The sequence below is a fragment of the Mesoplodon densirostris genome, chromosome 11 (genome assembly GCF_025265405.1).
Source record: "Mesoplodon densirostris isolate mMesDen1 chromosome 11, mMesDen1 primary haplotype, whole genome shotgun sequence".
NCBI classification, from domain to species: Eukaryota; Metazoa; Chordata; class Mammalia; order Artiodactyla; family Ziphiidae; genus Mesoplodon; species Mesoplodon densirostris.
This window is the reverse complement of record NC_082671.1, coordinates 28,371,307-28,391,157: the sequence shown is the minus strand read 5'-3', so window position 1 is coordinate 28,391,157 and position 19,851 is coordinate 28,371,307. Positions and strand designations below refer to the sequence as shown.

At 40.4% G+C, this 19,851-nt stretch overlaps 1 protein-coding gene across 14 annotated transcripts in view; it reads right to left on the bottom strand.

The window, feature by feature from the left end:
* BICD1 (BICD cargo adaptor 1) overlaps positions 1–10,073 on the bottom strand; it is a 206,304-nt gene extending 196,231 nt beyond the window's left edge. For all 14 annotated transcript variants that reach the window (XM_060112196.1, XM_060112195.1, XM_060112201.1 and 11 more), the window contains exon 1: positions 9,422–10,073. In XM_060112196.1, coding sequence (XP_059968179.1) covers positions 9,422–9,634 — 213 coding nt within the window. In that variant the 5' untranslated portion in view covers positions 9,635–10,073. The remainder of the gene's footprint in view (positions 1–9,421) is intronic.
* Positions 10,074–19,851: the final 9,778 nt, after the last annotated feature.

Here is a 19,851-nt window from a genome sequence, read left to right as displayed (position 1 = left end):
TGATTTCACATTAGTCTGCAGTATGCTGGAGAAAAACAAAGACCCATATTCTGAACCTTCTATTTACAGACCCACACCAAACTGCGCAACAAAACATTCTTAAGGAAATTGCTACTGTTACTGTGTACTTCCCATAAATGTAAACAGGTTTCTTTTTTTCATTTCTAAATATAAAGATAGAAACATAGCAGATAAATACTACATTTTAGTGTAGTGCTTTTTCTCCATAAAATAATATTTGAAAACAGTAAGCATGTATAACCAAAAGAACAAGTGAAAATAACCCCAGAAGTTAAAGATCAATCCATCAAAGCAATTCTTTTCTAATATTCTACTTATGAATTTGTAAAGCTGGCATAAACAACTGCAAACAGAATAGAGCAACAAAACAGACACAACAAAGGAGACAAATAACGTTTAAAGGAAACTTCAAACAACCCTGAAGGATCGAAAATTATATACTTTTAGCATGCATCTTAATTGTGTAACATAGTTAAGTTTTTCTGATTTTTTGGTTTTTCTAACATCTTTATTGGAGTATAATTGCTTTACAATGGTGTGTTAGTTTCTGCTTTATAACAAAGTGTATCAGCTATACATACACATATATCCCCATATCTCCTCCCTCTTGCGTCTCCCTCCCACCCTCCCTATCCCACCCCTCTAGGTGGTCACAAAGCACCGACCTGATCTCCCTGTGCTATGCGGCTGCTTCCCACTAGCTATCTATTTTACGTCTTAACATAGTTAAGTTTTTGATGACATTTGTTGGTTTTCTGAAAGGCTTTCCCAAGTGTCTTCATTTATAGAAAACAGAGAAGTAAAAAGACTGTGCCATTGAGGTTTACATACCTCATGGCTCATGACTTCCCAGCTTTTCTTACCAAACACTTCTATTCCTATGGAGTCATTTACTCCTAGAGTTGGAAGTTTCTAGGAGAGAGGCTCTCAGCCCTAGCTGCACCTATGAGGGGAGTGGGGTTAATATACTGAAGCCCCTCTCCACCTCCAATGACTGTTTGAACTGTCTCAGGGTGGGGTCCAGGCAGCAGTAGTCTTATAAATCACCCAGCTGATCCTAATGAGTAATCTGTATTGAAAGTCACCTCTTCAAAAAGAAGACCTCAGAGGGATCTAGGCTCTGCACAAATACTTCTGAGGTCCAGTTCCAAAATCTCATTTGAAGAATCTAAAGGCAATACACTACTTTATGGATGGTCATTTTTCAAATGAATGGTGATATTTTTCTAATTTTCCTTTTTTTATTAAGGTATAATTGATTTACAATATTATATTAGTTCTCAGGTGTATAACAGAGTGATTCAAAACTTTTATAGATTATACTCCATTTAAAGTTATTATAAAATATTGGCTATATTCCCTTTGCTGTACAATATATTCTTGTAGCTTATTTATTTTATACATAGTAGTTTGTACTTCTTAATCCCTATCCCTGTCTTGTCCCTCCCCACTTCCTTCCCTCCACTAGTAACCACTAGTTTGTACTCTATACCTGTGAGTCTGTTTCTGTTTTGATACATTCATTCATTTATTTTATTTTTTAGATTCCACATATAAATGATAACATTCAGTATCTGTCTTTCTCTGTCTGACTTATTTCACTAAGCATAATACCCTGATTCAGGTCCATCCATGTTCTTGCAAAAAGCAAAATTTCATTCTTTTTTATGGCTGAGTAGTATTCCATTGTACCACATCTTCTTTATATGAATGGTTATTTTTACAGGGCATTGTCACCCACCATTTCCCCTAACAGCTACAAACAGAGTTCCACAATCTTTGTACTTGTCCCGCTTCCTAAAAAATCACTTCCCTCAATCTCCACATGACTGGCTTGTTCTCATCATTCAGGTCTGGGCTCAAACGTCACCTCCTGGGAGAGGCTTTTCCTGATCATGCTTTCCCCAGCCAGCCCCCATCTCTTCACTCATGGCATTTCTCACATCTGACGTGCGTGTGTGCTTCCTGACTGTCTCCCCGTAAGCTCCATTCAGGCAGCTCCATCTTGTCTGTCTTGCTCAACCTTTTATCTTCAGCAAGCAGCATAGTGTCAACATAGTAGCCACTCAGAAAAACTTTTGAATGAATAAATGTAACAGAACAAGAAGTAACGGACATGCATCTGATGAAGGCGGTGTTTAAAAAAAAAGAAGTAATGGACAATCTAAAGAAAAAAAAATTCTGATTGGTATATAATGTAAAATAGTTGACAATGCAGATTAAAAATACTGGACTAATAAAAATTATGGGTGGTTTTAATTTTCTTCATACCTTTGTGTACTTTATTGTCTTTAATAAAAGTAAATTATCTTTACAATTACAACCAAAATAGTATAATAATAAAAATAATTTTTTATGAAAAGTTATAAACAAAAAAACTCAACTATCACAGGGCAAAGATGGGCTAACGTAATGAGGCCCAACTCCCTGCATCATCCTGGCTTCTCCCCAAGACCCAGCATGGACAGGATGTGGCCACACTGCAGGACCAGCTCTTGCCAGCCCTGGAAACCAGCCACCTAGTATGGTGTCCACGTAGGTCTGACACCAGCCAAGTAGACAAGGAATCAAAATCGCTTCCAGTTCACCCATAAAACTTCCCATCTTTTCCCTTGGTATATCACAGGCCTGCCATGGGGCAACCAAACAAATCCCATCAATTTCTTTCACACACACCTACACTAGTTTTCTCTCTCACAGGGCCACCCAAGCTATCCTGAGGGCAGACCCTGGGCCACCTCCCCACCCCTCGTGGTCTCCAGTGCCGACCATACTCCCTGAAGCTCTCTGTTTTTTTTCCCTAATCAGTCCCATTTGCTTCACGCTTGAAATGCCAGTGCCTTAAAAATACAGCCCTGTCCTAGAAATATCTGCATTTTGAAAGGATATACTATTAAATAAAAAATGTCACATTACAGAGTAATACGTACGGCATGAGTCTATTTTTATAAAAACTAAAGAATAAGAACAACAAAGAAGCCTGCATATGGATTCACATGTTTAAAGTTATTTAAAACAAGTATAAGAGAATACTCACCAAAGTATTAGCAATAGAGACAGAACTGGGAGAAGAGGAAGGGGAAACTATTTATTTGTCTATGCTTTTATCCAACTGGGATTGTTGCCACAAATTGTCATAATTACACAATGGTTTTTTGTGTTTTTTTTTTTTGCTGTACGCGGGCCTCTCACTGCTGTGGCCTCTCCCGTTGCGGAGCACAGGCTCCGGACGCGCAGGCTCAGCGGCCATGGCTCACGGGCCCAGCCGCTCCGCGGCACGTGGTATCTTCCCGGACCGGGGCACGAACCCGTGTCCCCTGCATCGGCAGGCGGACTCTCAACCACTGCGCCACCAGGGAAGCCCCACAGTGGTAATTTTTAAAGGGCAATCAAACTCTTGCGGCCAAAAAAAGAAAGAAAAAAGTAAAAGTGGTAATGTACTCTCAAGTATCAGTCAGTGGGGGGTGAGTGCTGTTGCTCCCAGCACCCCTAACCCTAGAGGTCTGCAAGGGCTGGTTTTCCTCACTGTGCCAGGCCAGCTTCTTGCCCATTGTTTATGAGTTTATACATCTCTCAATTCAGAATGCAAACGGGCTTCCCTGGTGGCGCAGTGGTTAAGAATCCGCCTGCCAATTCAGGGGACATGGGTTCAAGCCCCGGTTCGGGAAGATCCCACATGCCACGGAGCAGCTAAGTCCGTGCACCACAACTACTGAGCCTGCACTCTAGAGCCCGCGAGCCGCAACCACTGAAGCCCGCATGCCTAGAGCCCATGCTCCACAACAAGAGAAGCCACCGCAATGAGGAGCCCGCGCACCGCAAGGAAGAGTAGCCCCCGGTCACCGCAAATGAAAGCCCACGCACAGCAACGAAAACCCAACAGAGCCAAAAATAAATAAATAAATATTAAAAAAGAAAAAAGAATGCAGTCAAACTAACTGTGAAAACATCATTAAACTGTTCATATATTCCATATGCTGGAAATTAGGTTTGAATAAAATGACAACCAATTGCACAAATTATTCATTTGTTTTATTAAACTGAGAGTTGAGTATTTTATCACGCAACTTATGCCTCCCCTAAAAAGAAAACATGAACTTAAAAACCTCATGTAACTCAGGCATCAACTTTACCCTCTGAAACTGCTCTTTCCCCCTAGAACCTTCCTTTGTGAATGCAACCACCTTCTAATCCATCCTGATATTCTCAAATCTACTCTCTTCCTCACATTCCACACCCAGTCACATCCAACACCGCGTTCCACCCTACACCTCCTAAACAGCCCTCAGGTTTGTCCTCCCCTCACTACCCCTACTGCCCCTGCACAGCTCCAATCCACCCTCTACGACCAATACCATGACCGTCTAAACTGCATGTTGACTGAGGTGTTTGAGCATCTCAGGGTAGTAAGGTGCAAAGAAAGTGGGCTTCTTCCTGAACCAGGTTTCACCACTTAGCTTTGTGGCCCTGAGAAGGACCCATAGCCTCTCTAAGACCAAGTTTTCTCTTCTGTATGATGCAAGCCATATCTACCTTGTAAAAGGATTGCTATAAGAATTACAGATAAGGCATGCAAAGTGCCTAGTCCTAAATGGGGCTGTATACATAGTTCAATGCTTTATTGCTTTAATTATTTTCTTATCTGTAAAAAAAGGCAATAAGCCTCTGAGTTACTTTGAAGATTAAATGAGATAAAATGTAAGGCACCAAACACAGCTACTGTTTCCTTTCATTTCCTTTTAATGATTCCCCATCCCCAAGACAAAATACGGCCACTGCCACTTTTCCAATTTCATCTCCTGCTACTTCTCCTTTAGCATAATGAATTTTTTTTGTATGTTTTTTTTTGGCCATGCCATGTGGCACGCGGGATCTTCCCCGACCAGGGATCAAACCTGTGTCCCCTGCATTTGGGAGCACAGAGTCTTAATCACTGGAGAGCCAGGGAAGTCTAGCATAATGAATTAGGTGCACAGTCAGACTATGCACCTCTTCATGCCCTTCTCTGCTTCAAAGCCATGTTTACAGGTAAAATCTTAAGTGTAAGAAAGTCTTTTCTATATATTTCAACATGCAAGTTAATTATCATATTTTCAAATTTGGAATGCAATATCCATAAAGTACAAGTGTATTTACTGGGAAGATAGGGAAGAATATTTGTAAGCATGAAATTCTGAAAAAAATCTTCAAACTATGGCTGCTGTACATGTTCATGCAAATATGATTAATGTGATGAGAGATTATAAAATCTTGCTAAATGGTATCTGAGAAATAACTTTGCCAGGGATGAAATCTTGAGTTGAAATAAAAAGGAAAAATGGTACAAGTTAGAGAAACTGGGTCAAAAAAAAATATGATTAAAGTGACTATGTTTGCCTGTTGAGGTTGCTTATAAACACTTTCCAAAAGTATATGTCCATATACTTTAGATGTTTTAATTAATTTGATAATAAATGTGATAAGTATAACATGTCTTCTTTAAAAACAACAAGAGATTAAAATACTAGCTTAGATAAATAAATTCAATATTAACTTTCTCTATGTTTATTCATAGACTGGAAAAGAAATATGGGTTTTTTTTCCCATATGATTTTATGATTTAGAATTTACAAAGAGAAGAGAAACTAACAATCTTTCTAAGCATAAGAGGAAAAAAATTAGTTCTGTTTAAAGATGAATTCAGGTAGTTAAATGGCTTTTGTCAGGTCCCTAATGTGACAATCTCTAAAAGTATGTCAGTTCAGTGTTTATTTCTTGAATGATTTAACTATAGTCCTGAAAAAGCATCAAGTTGGCTCTAAGAGGGAAAGCTGCTGTGTCCACAAAGTGCTTCCTCAGCAGCTGGTGTCTATCCTTAGTGTCAGGTTGAGAAAATGAGCAAGAAAATGAGTTGAAGATTCTTAGTAGACAGTCCACTGTATCCCAGCTGCAAAACCTTTCTAAAGTTGTCACATGGACATGTTTTCTAAAATGTTACCAGGAATGCTGAATCATTTCTTTCTAAGGGGATCTTTTAAAACTTTCCTACATTTTAAATTTAAAACATTTTTAAAGCAAAAAAACAAAAAACAAAACAAAACAAAAACCTTGAATTCTAGTTTTTTTTTTTTTTTTTAATGAATGTTTATTTTTAAGTTTCAAGTTACTGTAGAGCCATGACTCTTCTTCAAACACTATTTTGGCCTGGGTGACAGGCACACTGCTGATTTACACACATCCCAAACATACAATCAGCCAGACCCAAAACATAAGTGGGCATGGGTGCCCCCCAGGCCACTGAAAAGCAAGCATTATTCATGAAATCATAAAGCCGTGATTAAGTATTCTAGTGGACATGTGCTTTGTCCAGCTCCCCAAAGATAATGAAAAGCAGAATATTATGATGATGTCAGAAGTCATTCTTTTCACATCATTAGTACTTTCCTTTCAACTGTGTTCTTTCAGAATTACAGTAGTCATGTAGGCACAGGGCAGAGCCCTAATGATACGAGGCCAAACCAAAGAGCAATCCAGACTTAGGGAAGAAAATAACTAGAAAAAAATTAATGAATTCATCATCTTGATTCTACACATCTTCAGCAATACTGCTCACCTGCATTACCGTCAGAGCTGTATACAGCCTGGGAAAGAGGGCAGCAGCAATGCTGGGTACTGACTCTTGAAAACAACATGACCTTAAAGACAGCCGTGTCACGACACTGCAAATTACTAACGTCCAGCTTGTACTTAGCACAGTATTTTTCTGTTGGCATTCCCATAAACTGGTCCAATTACTTTTAAATGAATCATATCTGTTGAAACAGCCTGGAAATAAACCAAAGATTTTATACTTGGTTTTATAGTATAGAGCAAGAACATCATTTCCTATATATACCTGCAAATGAACAAAACTTCCTTCTGAAAAATCAGAGCACTAACAAAACGCGTTTTTCAAAAATGGCTTCTGTATGATATCATCACTGCAATATCTTAGTTCGCACAATTATTTTGGATTTACTTTTCAAACAGGAAACATTACTGAGACTGATTTAGCTCATTTAAATAATACTCCCAACTAAAGTATACATCATGTTTAAAGGATCAAAATCACAGGTCTCACTATCAAATAATCAATATAATGATTTTTTTATTACCTTAAAATATATTTTTATATAATAGTATAAGCCAGTTCATTGGGAACATAAAATTAAATTATACTTATGCTAAATGCAACTCAAAATACATATGTAAACAAGTATCATTTGGCGAAAATAATCCTGATAAACTTTTATTAACCTCCTGCTGTACAGAACAAAATACACCTCACTGTTTTATAGAAAAAAATTATAATTGGTATTTGCATTATTCTCTATTAATAAAACACTGTTACACTATTCTTACGAAACACTTTTTGTCATTTTTCCTATTACTGCTGATGAAAGTAATACAGGTAGTGTTTAATACTAATCACTTCCTATACTTCTCAATTTTCTTAGTCTTTCTCCAACACTAACCAATATGGACTAGTGAATGCTTGATAAAGTATATCTTCTTCCAGTATAAATTTATTCTTTCATAAGATACTTATTGTATGCTCACTATGTGCTGGGCTTTGTGTTAAAGACTTTGGATGCAATATAAATTAAGACAGATTCCTTGCCTTAAGAGCTCATGGTCCAGTGAAGGCAAAAGACAATTGCATTAAGGTTTACTATGCACGATGAATACAATGACACAGAAAAACCCTAGTAGGGTTATTTGAATCAAGCAGGAAGGCCAGTTAACAGTTATAGTCCATTTCATTAAATTAAGTCTACCACCTTTATCAAGGAGGTGGTAGCTAACACTGCCTGGTTTGCACTTCCTTGTCTTGGTAAAGCAGTGTTGATAAGTGTAGACAACATCAAAACATCTCTGAAAATTACCATCACCTTCCTGACTTCACAAGGTTTAGCATCACTGAATTTAAACGTATCAGCTTAAGACCTAATCTAAGTTGGAAAATACCATTAAGTCCAGCTGTAGCTAATAGACGTGTACATGGTAAAACAAAACAAAACAAAACAACAACAAAAACAACAACAAAATGAACTAGAAATGTACAGCCTAACGCACAAAAAATCAGATTTCTAGTTAGGGTTTTTACCATATGTTTATTTTCTGGCATCTAGGCATCAGAATAAAAATAAGACATACCTGAAACTATAAATGCTTACCATATTATGTACTAAATTAGAAGGTAAATTGATTAGATCTGTCATAAATCATGTTTTTTAAATGTAATACACAAAACAAGACACCCCTTGAAAAACTGTTTGAGTACATTATAAGAATAAAAACGTGTTTGATTAACATTATATAGCAAATTAGAAATAATATTTTAAATGCCAATATGCACCTAAAAATAAAGACATGCCACATAGAAAAGCGGTGTGTACATTTACATTTATGCTACCCATAGTACCCCAGGAACTGGGTAAAAGAGACTGAGTTCCTTCAACAATATGTATATTCTTCTAAATTTTTGATATTCACTACTTATTTTCTTCTAATACATTAGCCAGTCTTTAAAAGAAGCCAAATACCAAAAGATCAAAGAGGACAAGTGTTATATATACATGGCCCATTTGTGACATTCTGGTTTTATACATACAGTCATTTCAAACAGAAGAGCCTTACGTGAAATGCACGGCTACCCACTCATCTGATATACACCATTCTTTCACACCATTTGTAGGGGAATTAAATTTTCCCTGTTCAGGGTGACCTTATAAGACTTTGGGCATGGCCCACCCTCACTCAGAGGTGAAATCAAGGCAGCAGCAACACCCAGCAGTAGAGTTGTTTTTCTCCTGCTGCCGGATGACAAGAATAACTAAAGACAAGGAGAATGAAGATTGCTCAAGTCTTTGTCAAACGGGATTGGCAAGGAGTTCTCCTAACAGTTCCCAATCTCATCAAGGAGTGATTATGTTCAGCAGAAGGCTGAGGTACCATAGGTTCCACAACCTGAAACCGTGGGTCCTCAACACAAACCCACTCATCGACTTTGTGGATTATGGGATTGTTACTGAAACCTGGATGTGATAGAACAGCAGTTTTGAGAAGTTTGATTTACGCATTCCAACCCAGCTGAATGTCGCCTTAGAGTGCTGAGGCTTGAGGACTCTTATGAATCTCCCTCCCGCACAGCCTGAACAACCATCGCCTCCCAAATTCCAGCTTATACATTCATTTCCTGGGCAATTTCTCTCTTGGGGGTAAAACAATGGACTCTTTCAATCTTCTCTTATCTACAAAGAGCTCTAAGAGGAAGAAACAGTCCTTTCAATAGCATCCTTTCCGACTTCTTAATAAATGATGAGTGGGAGTTGAGGGAGGGGGACCGGGCCGAGCAGGGAAGAGGTGACAGGCAACTCACCTCTTTCAGCTGCTCCAGCTCCTGTCTGAGGCTGTCATACTCAGCCTCCAGCTCGTCATACTGCTGTTTGAGGGTCAGCTTCTCTTCCAGTACCACCAGCCCGTACTCGGCCGCCTGGATCTTCTCGTGGGTCGTCTCCGTGAGCTCCTTGGTCAGCCTCTCTATCTCGGTCTTATAATGGTCCACAGTCTGCAATACCTCTTCCGCGGCCATAGCCCCGGCGGATGGAGGCAGGAGGGGGTAACGGGGTATGGGAGATGGATGCAAAGCAGGCGGGGGAAGGGAAAAGGAACTAAGGAGGGAAGGATGAAAATGGAAAAGAAACGTGTGGCTGGATGTACGAGCAGAGCAATGCCCCGGTTGCCCCTCCGGCAGCCGCGGCTACACCGCCTGAGAAACCGGCGAGAAATGCAACATGGAGAATGCAGGGGAGAGGATCAGGGGCGAGGCGGCAGCTGCTGCGGCATGTGTCCTCCGGGCCGGCCCCTGCGTGCGGTCAACAGCCGTGCGGCATGGTCAGGCTGCGGCGGCCGGAGGCGGCGAGGGGCTCCGATTCTGCTTATTCAGAGACGCACGGCCGCCATGTCTCCGGGCAGCGTCACTGCAGTCTCCTCGGGCCCCGCGCTCCGGCTCGCCGCGCCCGCCCGCTCCACCTGCTCCGTCCGGCCGCGCCGCAGCGGGTGCGGAATGATGCAGCGTCGGCCCTCTCCCTCCCTCCGCGCCTGGCCAGGGCTCCGAACGGGGGGCGGGGAGGCGGACGGAGTCGGCGCGGGGGGAGGGGGAGGGACCAGACGGAAACCTCCGGAGGCGCCTCCCGCCGGGCTGCACCGCGAGTGCGCGGGACCGATGCCGAGTCGGCCGGACGCGCGCGGGGAGGGGCCCCGCGCGCGGGGAGGGACCCCCAGCCAGGCCTGGCCCGCCCCGCCCGGCTCGCCGCCGGCAGGAGTTCCTCCCAGCGCTTTGCCCGGGTGGGCGTCGAGCCCCCGGAGAATGGCTTAGGCGCCCGGCTCTCTCACTGCGACGTGAGCCCAAGCTCAGGAAGCTGCCTGGAATCGGCGCCTTGCTCAAAGAGAAGCAAACAGTAACTAACGCGCTCGGGGCCCGCGCATCCTCCTGCTCACCCCCTGGGCTCGCGGCATCCTTCCCTGGCCTTCTGCACCCAAACACTGTGCTTCCAAAGCATTCCAGACGCCCCCGCCCAACGCTCCCGCTTCCGCCCCTTCCGCCTCTTTCCTCTTCCCATCTCTCCCCTCCTTTCCCTACGTGGCCTGGTTCACCTCACGCTCTCTCCAAATAACCTTATTACAGGACAGTCTTTGCTAAAGATTGCTTGCCCTCACCCAAGCTTTCTGTGCCCAGCTTATCACAACATCACTACTCAGAAAAAGATCTCTATAATGCATGCACCCAGAAGCCTCTGGGTACAATTATTTCTTGCCCCAGTAGTTCTATTCTACGGATTCTTCAATAAGGAAAAATTGCATGAAATTCCCTCTATACAGTATCCACAGTACTCTACAATAAATATTCTTAAAATAATAAGAGTTAATAGTTCTGGAGCCCACGTGCTAAGCTTTCTTTGAAGTATGGTACATGAAATTTCTCCCATCCTAACAGCAACTCTTTGAGGTAGGAACCATTATCCTCAATTTACAGGTGGTGAAAGAAAGGCACAGGAAAGTTGAGCAACTTGCCCAAAGTCAGGCAACTCTTAACTGATGAAGCCAAAATTTAACCATAACTCTACAGCCATAACCTGAATCATTATGTTGGCTTCACCTTCACTCAACAAAACCAATAACTACATATTATATGCTCGTAAAATGACCACTTTGATAAATGCAAAGAGTGATGAAGAGTCACAAAAGGAGATGAAGGCAAAGTCAGAATGAAAGAGAGTAAAGAATGAAGAAGAAGAGATGAGAACAGAGAACAACCAAAGAAGAAAGGAAGCAATAGGAGCAGAAAAAGAGCTATTTCTGTGTAACTAGTAGGCTGTGGGATCAAGGATCTGACCAGTTCCTTCCCTGTCTCCTGGTGGCACTTGTCACAGAGCTGTTTCTCAGTGGCCAAGAGGTGTTCAAACACACACACACACACACACACACACACGCACACACACGCTCTTTCTGAGTTAGAATGCAAGACTCTCCCATCGTTGTGTCCAGGGTAAAGAAAAAAAAAAAATCAATGGTTGATGGTGTGGAAGAGCAAATGACAGTGTCCTTACAAAGCCTTGACTAATAGGTTCTCTGGATGTAATTTTCACTGTCTCCGAAAACAGACAAAAAAAGATTCCTTCCACATGCTCACAATTCCAACAGAATAGTCTCTTGTGATTGATCAAAAAGAGAGAGAGAGAAGAGAAGGGAAGGGAAAGGGGGAAAGGAAGAAAGAAAACACTTGAAACTTTGGACCACCATGAATTCCATTCCACCTGTGCAGCCTTGCCCTCATTGCAGTTGAGACACCCCTCCCCACCCCTGTGTGCTCCTATAGTGCCCATTCTCTGTTACAATGATGAATGACCATGAACTGCTGAAGAGAGAGGAAGCCTGTAATTGCAGTTAGCTAAAACTGTCTTCTTCCCAGGATGCCCTGGAGGTCCCTCACTCCACAAAGTATAAGCACAGCCCTTCAAAGGGGTCATAACACTTGGAGTAGATTGCTTGTGTCTCCCTTCCTTTGGATAGAACTAAGAATGGAGTTTTCTTCTGTGACTTTTCTGAGTTTCCATTGCCACCCATTGCCTATGCTCTATCCTGCCCCATTTTCCTGATTGATATATTTTTGTTAATATATTCAGCCTGACTTCATTCAGACATGTACACTATTTTAATACTTTAAGATTTTGTTTATTACAACTTTGATCCTTTCTACGTTCGTATTAAACTTGAAAAAAGGTAAACATTTCCTTATACATCATACTCTTCCAGTACTGCACAGTTATATTTCTCTCTTTCTTCCTATATATGTCATACGTATCATATATACACACATACATATATATGTGTATATAAATCAATGACAAGTATCTAGAAAATAATTTCTTAAATCATTCCTAGAAACAGGGTTCCCTCATATTTCTTTATCCTAACAGCCTCCAATCATTTATGCAACATTCTAACAAATATTTAGGGAAAAATTGTATTGTTGTGGTCTAGTACCTCAAACCAACTTTTCACCAACTTTGTCAGCATGAATATTGCTTTCTCTTGCTCTCATTCATTCATTAAACCAATGTTTATAAAGTACCCACTATGTCCTAGATACAACACTAGGCGTTGTGAAATCAATGACCAATAAGATGTCAGTGCTCAAAGGTCCCTGACTCATGGAGCTTATGTTCTGGGAGGGACAGACAATAACATGAATAAAAAACAGACAGCAAGGGCTTCCCTGGTGGCGCAGTGGTTGAGAGTCCGCCTGCCGATGCAGGGGACGCGGGTTCGTGCCCCGATCCCGGAGGATCCCACGTGCCGCGGAGCGGCTGGGCCCGCGGGCCATGGCCGCGGAGCCTGTGTGTCCGGAGCCTGTGCTCCGCGACGGGAGAGGCCACAGCGGTGAGAGGCCCGCGTACAGCAAAAAAAAAACCAAAAAAACAACAAAACAAAAAAAAAAAACAGACAGCAACAACAAAAAAGACAAATTAATACAATAATTCCAAATTGTGACATTGACAGGCAGGATACAGCATAGTGGTTAAGAGCACAAGCTTAGTCTGCTTGGGTCAAACCCCAATTTGCCACTTATTAGTTGTGTGTGCCTCAGTTGCCTCATCCTTCTTTTTTTTAAAATTTATTTATTTTTGGCTGCACCAGGTCTTAGTAGCAGCATGCAGCACTTTTTTTTTTTTTTTTAGTTGCAGCATGTGGGCTTCTTAGTTGCAGCATGTGGACTCTTAGTTGCAGCATGCATGTGGGATCTAGTTCCCCAACCAGGGACCAGGGCTCGAACCCGGGTCCCTTGCATTGGGAGCATGGAGTCTTACCCACTGGACCACCAGTTGCCTCATCCTTAAAGAAGGGATAATAATTTAATCTACAAATGAGATTGTTGTGAATAGAATAGTATTTAACACCTAATAAGCAGCATCTGTGTGTTTGTTTTTTAAAGTTTTTAAAGAAAAATAAGGATAAAATTGAGGTAGAAAAAAGAAATAACAGGATAATCAATGGAGATCTCTCTGAAGAAATGATTTTATATTAGTATCTAAGGAACATAGAGGAATCAGATATGCAAAATGTAAAGGAATTGCTTTCTAAGGAGTGGGAACGGCATATGTAAAAACCTAAGGCAGAAAGGAGCTTGGTGAGTGCAAAGAATAAAAATCAGAGGCTGAGGCTGATTAAGCAAAAGGGAGATGGCCTAAGACTACATTAGAGAGATAGGCAACACTGGAGACATACTCAGATACTGTGCCTACCTTGCAGGTTAGAATAGGGAATTTGGCTGTTGCACACCTGAAACTAATATAATGTTATATGTCAATTATATCTCAATTAAAAAAAAAGAATCTGGTCTTTCAAAGTGCAAACAATCACAGAGTAAAAAACTTTCCAAGGGAAATGAGTTTCATAACACACAGAAACAAGAAGAGACAGGATACTTCTGTGTAGCTTCTCAGCACGAACTAGTAAAATCTTTAAATAGCCCTACTAACTGAATCAGCCTTAAAGTCAGAAGAGCTGATAGGTCATGAGTTGTGATTTTGAGCTTCTCAGAAAGGACTTTTTAAATCCTCTGCCCTTCTTTCTAATCCCCCTCAATGATGTCTGAAACTTCTTTGGTAATAAATAAAGTCTATCATCTAATAATTAGAAATAAGTTTAAAAAGCAAAAAGTTAGTAAACTTAAACTTACAGTTATATTTGCTTTTTGTTTTTTCCTGATTCTGATAGAGTTACACCAAGGAAGGAACTGAATGGTTGAAAAGGAGAAGGCTAGGAACACCGAACACAAATATCTGATTCACATTTGTGCCTAAGGTTGGCCTGGCACTCAACTCTTCAAGACTTGAATAGAATTCTTAATTGCTTCTTTCTGCTAAAATATTCCACTTCTCTTGGTTTTTGATGGCCCTGGAGTTTATACAGAGATCCTGAATCTGTTCAGAAGATTTCCTTTGCCTAACAGCCAAAAAAAAAAAAAAAAAAGAGAGGAATTTGGGTTTTATTTTCAGCACAGCAGGAGGTTATTGGTTATTTAGTCAAGAATGAAATTATTTGATTTATACTTTAAGACTATCACTACTATGAGTAAAAAAGTTTGGCGGTATCAAAAGATAGAAGTAGGGTCACTAGTTAGGAAGCTCTTGTGATTGTCCAGGAGAAAAAAAATGGTGACCTGGACTGAGGTGGTGGCAGTAGGAAAAAGAAGTGGATGGATTCAAGATATATTGGGAGAGGGGATGGAAGAAGTCTCAAGACTTGGTTGAAGATTGGATGTAGGATGGAGCGAAAAAAAAGGAATCATGAATAAACTCTAATTTTCTGACTTGGGCGGTTGGGATTATGGTTTGCCATTAGTTAGATTGGAAAGACTAGGAGGGAGTTTCAGGAGATTAAGAGTTCTATTTTGGACATACTAAGTTCAAGACAGTTTTGAAACATTTGAATAGAAATGTTAAGCAGAAAATTGGATGTAAGACCAGAATTAAGAAAGACTTCTTGGGGGGTATAAACAATTCTCCTCTGGAAATCATTAGCATTACATGGTATTTAAGGCGAAGAAAATGAATGAGATTGTCTAGGGAAAGAGTGTAAATAGAGAAAAGAAGGCATCCAGGACCTATCCCTGAGGAACCCCTAGAAAAAGCCTGAATTGAAGAGGAAAAGCCTGCAGAGAAGGAACCAGTCAGTGTGGGTAGAAGGAGAACCAGGAGAGAAACATCTGAAGGGAAAAAAAGAAGAGAAGGTTTGAGGGGTGAAAGAATAAGGACCAAGTCAGTGCCATTGAGAGATCAAAGTCGAGTAAGATGTGGACACAGAAATGTCACTGAATTTGGAACACAGAAGAGAGTACTCTATTTTTTTCTTTTCTTTCTTTTTTTTCAGTATATACACTTTATTTTACTTTTTAAATTTGTTTAAATTGAAGTATAGTTGATTCACAATTCTGTACAGAAAAATGATTCAGCTATACATATATTTTTTTAGATTCTTTTCCATCATAGGCTATTATAAGATATTGAATATAGTTCCCTGTGCTATACAGGAAATCCTTGTTGTTTATTTTATATATAACGGTGTGTATCTGTTAATCCCATACTCCTAATTGATCCCTCCCCCCTAAGTTTCCCCTCTGGTAACCATAAGTTTGTTTTCTATGTTTGTGAGACTGTTTCTGTTTTGTATATATTAGATTCATTTGTATTATTTTTCAGATTCCACATATAAGTGATACCATATATTTGTCTTTCTCAGTCTGACTTCACTCAGTATGATAATCTCTAGGTCCATCCATGTTGTTGCAAATGACATTATTTCATTTTTTATGGCTAAGTAATATTCCATTGTATATGTACACCACATCTTCTTTATCCATTCATCTGTTGATGGACACTTAGGTTGTTTGCATGTCTTGGCTATTGTAAATAGTATTGCTATGAACGTTGGGGTGCATGTAGTCTTTTCTGGTTTATTTTATGGTTTCCTTTGCTGTGTAAAAACTTTTAAGTTTGATGAGGTTACATTTGTTTATTTTTGTGTTTATTTCTTTTGCCTTGGGAGACTGATATAAGAAAATATTGCTACAATTTATGTCAGAAAATGTTTTGCCTGTGTTCTCTTCTAGGAGTTTTATAATATCTGGTCTTACATTTAGGTCTTTAAACTATTTTGAGTTTATTTTTGTATACAGTGTGAGGAAGTGTTCTAACTTCATTGATTTACATGAGGCAGTCCAGCTTTCCCAACACCACTTGCTGAAGAGACTGTCTTTTCTCCATTGTATATTCTTGCCTCCTCTGTTGAAGATTAATTGACCATAGGTGTATGGGTTTATTTCTGGACTCTCTATTCTGTTCCATTGATCTATATGTCTGTTTTTGTGCCAAAGCCATGCTGTTTTGATTACTGTAGCTTTGTAGTATTGTCCGAAGTCAGGGAGCCTGGTTCCTCCAGCTTTGTTCTTTTTCCTTAGGATTGCTTTGGCAATTTTGGGTCTTTTGTTGTTCCATGTAAATTTCAAGATTATGTGTTCTAGTTATGTGAAAACATGTCATGGGTAATTTGATAGGGATTGAATTAAATGTGTAGATTGCTTTGGGTAGTATGGCCATTTTAACAATGTTAATTCTTCTAATCCAAGAGCATGGGATATCTTTCCATTTCTTTGAATCATCTTCAATTTCCCTCATCAATGTTTTATAGTTCTCAGATTATAGGTCTTTTAAAAAAATTTTTCCCAGAAGTTTATTTTTTCTTCCAGTTTTATTGAAATAACTTTGATATACAGCACTGTATAAGTTTAAGGAGTACAGCATAATTGTTTGACTTACATACCTCATGAAATGATTAACACAATAAGTTTAGTGAACATCCACCATCTCATATAGAAACAAAATTTAATAAATAGAAAAAACATTTTTTTCTTGAAACGAGAAGTCTTAGGATTTACTCTCTTAACAACTTTCATATATAACATACAGCAGCGTTGATTATATTTATCATGTTGTACATTACATCCCTCGAAGGTGCATGTTCTTGGCAAGAGTAGCTGGTGTGGAACAGAGGGTGAAAACCAGATTGTAGTAGATTAAAGCATGAAGAGAAGTTTCAAATGTGGAGACAGCCTGAGCAGACAACTCCATGACTGCAGAAACAATAGAGGGGAAAACATACAATAAGATGGTGGAAAACATACAATAAGATGGTGGATCTGTGGTACATTGGAATGCTCTACTATGAACTGCTGGTGGAAAATCCACCCTTCAAAAGCACCTCACTCACTGAGACCTCCAAATGCATACTAAAGGTAGATGTGAGTTTTCCCCCACCAATGCCTTCTGAAGCCAGGACTTGATTTTCAAGCAGCTCAAATACTAGCCTTCTGGGAGGCTGCCCTTGGCCCAGATCCTGGAGCAACCCTGGGTCCAGGCCCACTCCCAGAAGATGCTGCCTCCCTCTGCTCACATGGCTTCCTGAGGCCCGTCTGCTCTGTTTTGTGTGTTTATTCAGGGAGCTCTCCCAGCTCTGCTACCTCATCTTTTGTGTCTTCTAAGATGCATGATGTTAATTAATAAAAGCTGGAGTATTTTGTGTCAGGGGAAAAAAACCAGCCACATAGCTGTCCTCTCCCTGTTTTATATCTTCAAAATCAGTGGCAATCAGATTCTCTGGGTTTGTTTCTTAGCCACAGCCTGTATAATTGTCATCTTCCCACCAGAAAGGCACTGGTAATCTCATAGCACTCAATTTAATTTTAGTTGGGATTGCATTTTTCCATCTGTTTTTTGCTTTACTTTCTAAATGATGTTTTTTTGAAATTCTTCATTTTACCATTTTTGCTATCAGCATTTGCCTATTTAGGGGGACAATTTCACCTCATTAATTCTTTCTTCATTATTAAATCTACCCTCTGTTTATTTTGGCTGGAAAGACCCAGAAGAATTTGCAGCACACTGCAGCACACAGGCTAATATAACTTATTCTTTCATTAAAAGAAGACTAAAAAATTCTGACTACCAGGTATTATTTCTTTAGAATTTGTCCACTGCCCAGCCTTGATTTTCTTGATCTGAGGCAATGTTCTGAGTCACCTGTTTCAGAATACTAATTCCTCTTTTTTATAAAGTTTATTTTGAGGACCATTTTAGTGAGCAAAACTATGTTACCCAACGTAACCAAAAATAAATAAATAATTAATTTGAAAAAACCCTATATGCTAGCAGTTAAAGTGATAAATCCATCTAAGGTTTTACAAGGTGCTATGAATCAAAGAATTATAAAGATTGTTTTTGAATCAATTTTGGTCACCCACCTGAGTCAAAAAGCCCAGCCAAAGTTAAAAATCATGAATTTATAGAGACACTAAAAGCCACATAGTTTTATGGCTTTTTTCAGAAGACCAAGTATAAGAGTAGAGATGGCAGTAGCTGTATCAATTTAGGATTAGAGTTTTGTCAGTGAGTGTGTAAGAGGACTAGGAGATAAGGAAATTGAGGATATTAATGAAAAGACAGCTGATGAGTTAAATCATGGCATATGGCCAACTGCTACCTGTCTTTCAACATCTACTCCCTTCTTCTATAATGATTGCATCTCCAATTTCTTTCTGTGTGCATGGTCATGTAATAAATGTGGCCATTTAAGTTAGTACATTAAGTAACTTGCCAGTGACTAGGATCTGGCTAACTGGGTTTAAAAAGTGTGTACAACTGCCAGTAAGTGTCCTTCACCCCTTCCCTTTCCCTTCCTTTTAGTGTCATATCTAGGAATCCATTACCAAATCAAAGGTGGTGAAGATTTAGACCAATGTTTTATTCTAAGCGTTTTAATAGTTTTAGCTCTTATATTTAGGTCTTTGTGTTGCAGGAAGAGGGACTCCTTCCAAGGCCCAAGAGTAAGCTCCTGTCTAACGCTCAGAAATGAATTGTCCAAGGTGACACACATGCTGACAAAGCAAGAGACTTGATTGGGGAGGGGCGCCCGGGTGGAGAGCAGGAAGGTAAGGGAACCCAGGAGGACCGCTCTGCCACATGGCTCACAGTCTCAGGGTTTATGGTAATGGTGTTAGTTTCCGGGGTGTCTCTGGCCAGTCACTCTGACTCAGGGTCCTTCCTGGTGGTGAATGCATCACTCAGCCAAGATGGATTCCAGCGAGAAGGATTCTGGGAGCTTGGTAGGACATATGGGCTGGCATCTCCCCTCTCCTTTTGACCTTTCCCGAATTCTTCCAGTTGATGATAGCTTGTTCCTCATTCCTTACCAGGACCTCCTGTTGTTAAGGTAACTCGTGCAAGTGTCTACTATCTTGCCTGGCTAGGGCGGGCGGTTTTGGTCCCCTAACATTTGATCCATTTTGAATTTAATATTCATATATTGAGTGAGGTAAGGGTATGATTTCATCTTTTATATCCATTTGTCTCAGCACAACTTGTTAAAAACGATTTTTTTCCCCATTGAATGGTCTTGGCACTCTTGTCAAAAGTCAGTTGACTAGGGCTTCCCTGGTGGCGCAGTGGTTGAGAGTCCACCTGCCGATGCAGGGGACACGGGTTCGTGCCCCGGTCCGGGAGGATCCCACATGCCGCGGAGCGGCTAGGCCCGTGAGCCATGGCCGCTGAGCCTGCGCGTCCGGAGCCTGTGCTCCGCAACGGGAGAGGCCACAACAGTGAGAGGCCCGCATACTGCAAAAAAAAAAAAAAAGAATTTAGAGATTAAGGGACAAAAACAAAGATAAAATGTTTATAGATGGGAAACTACATG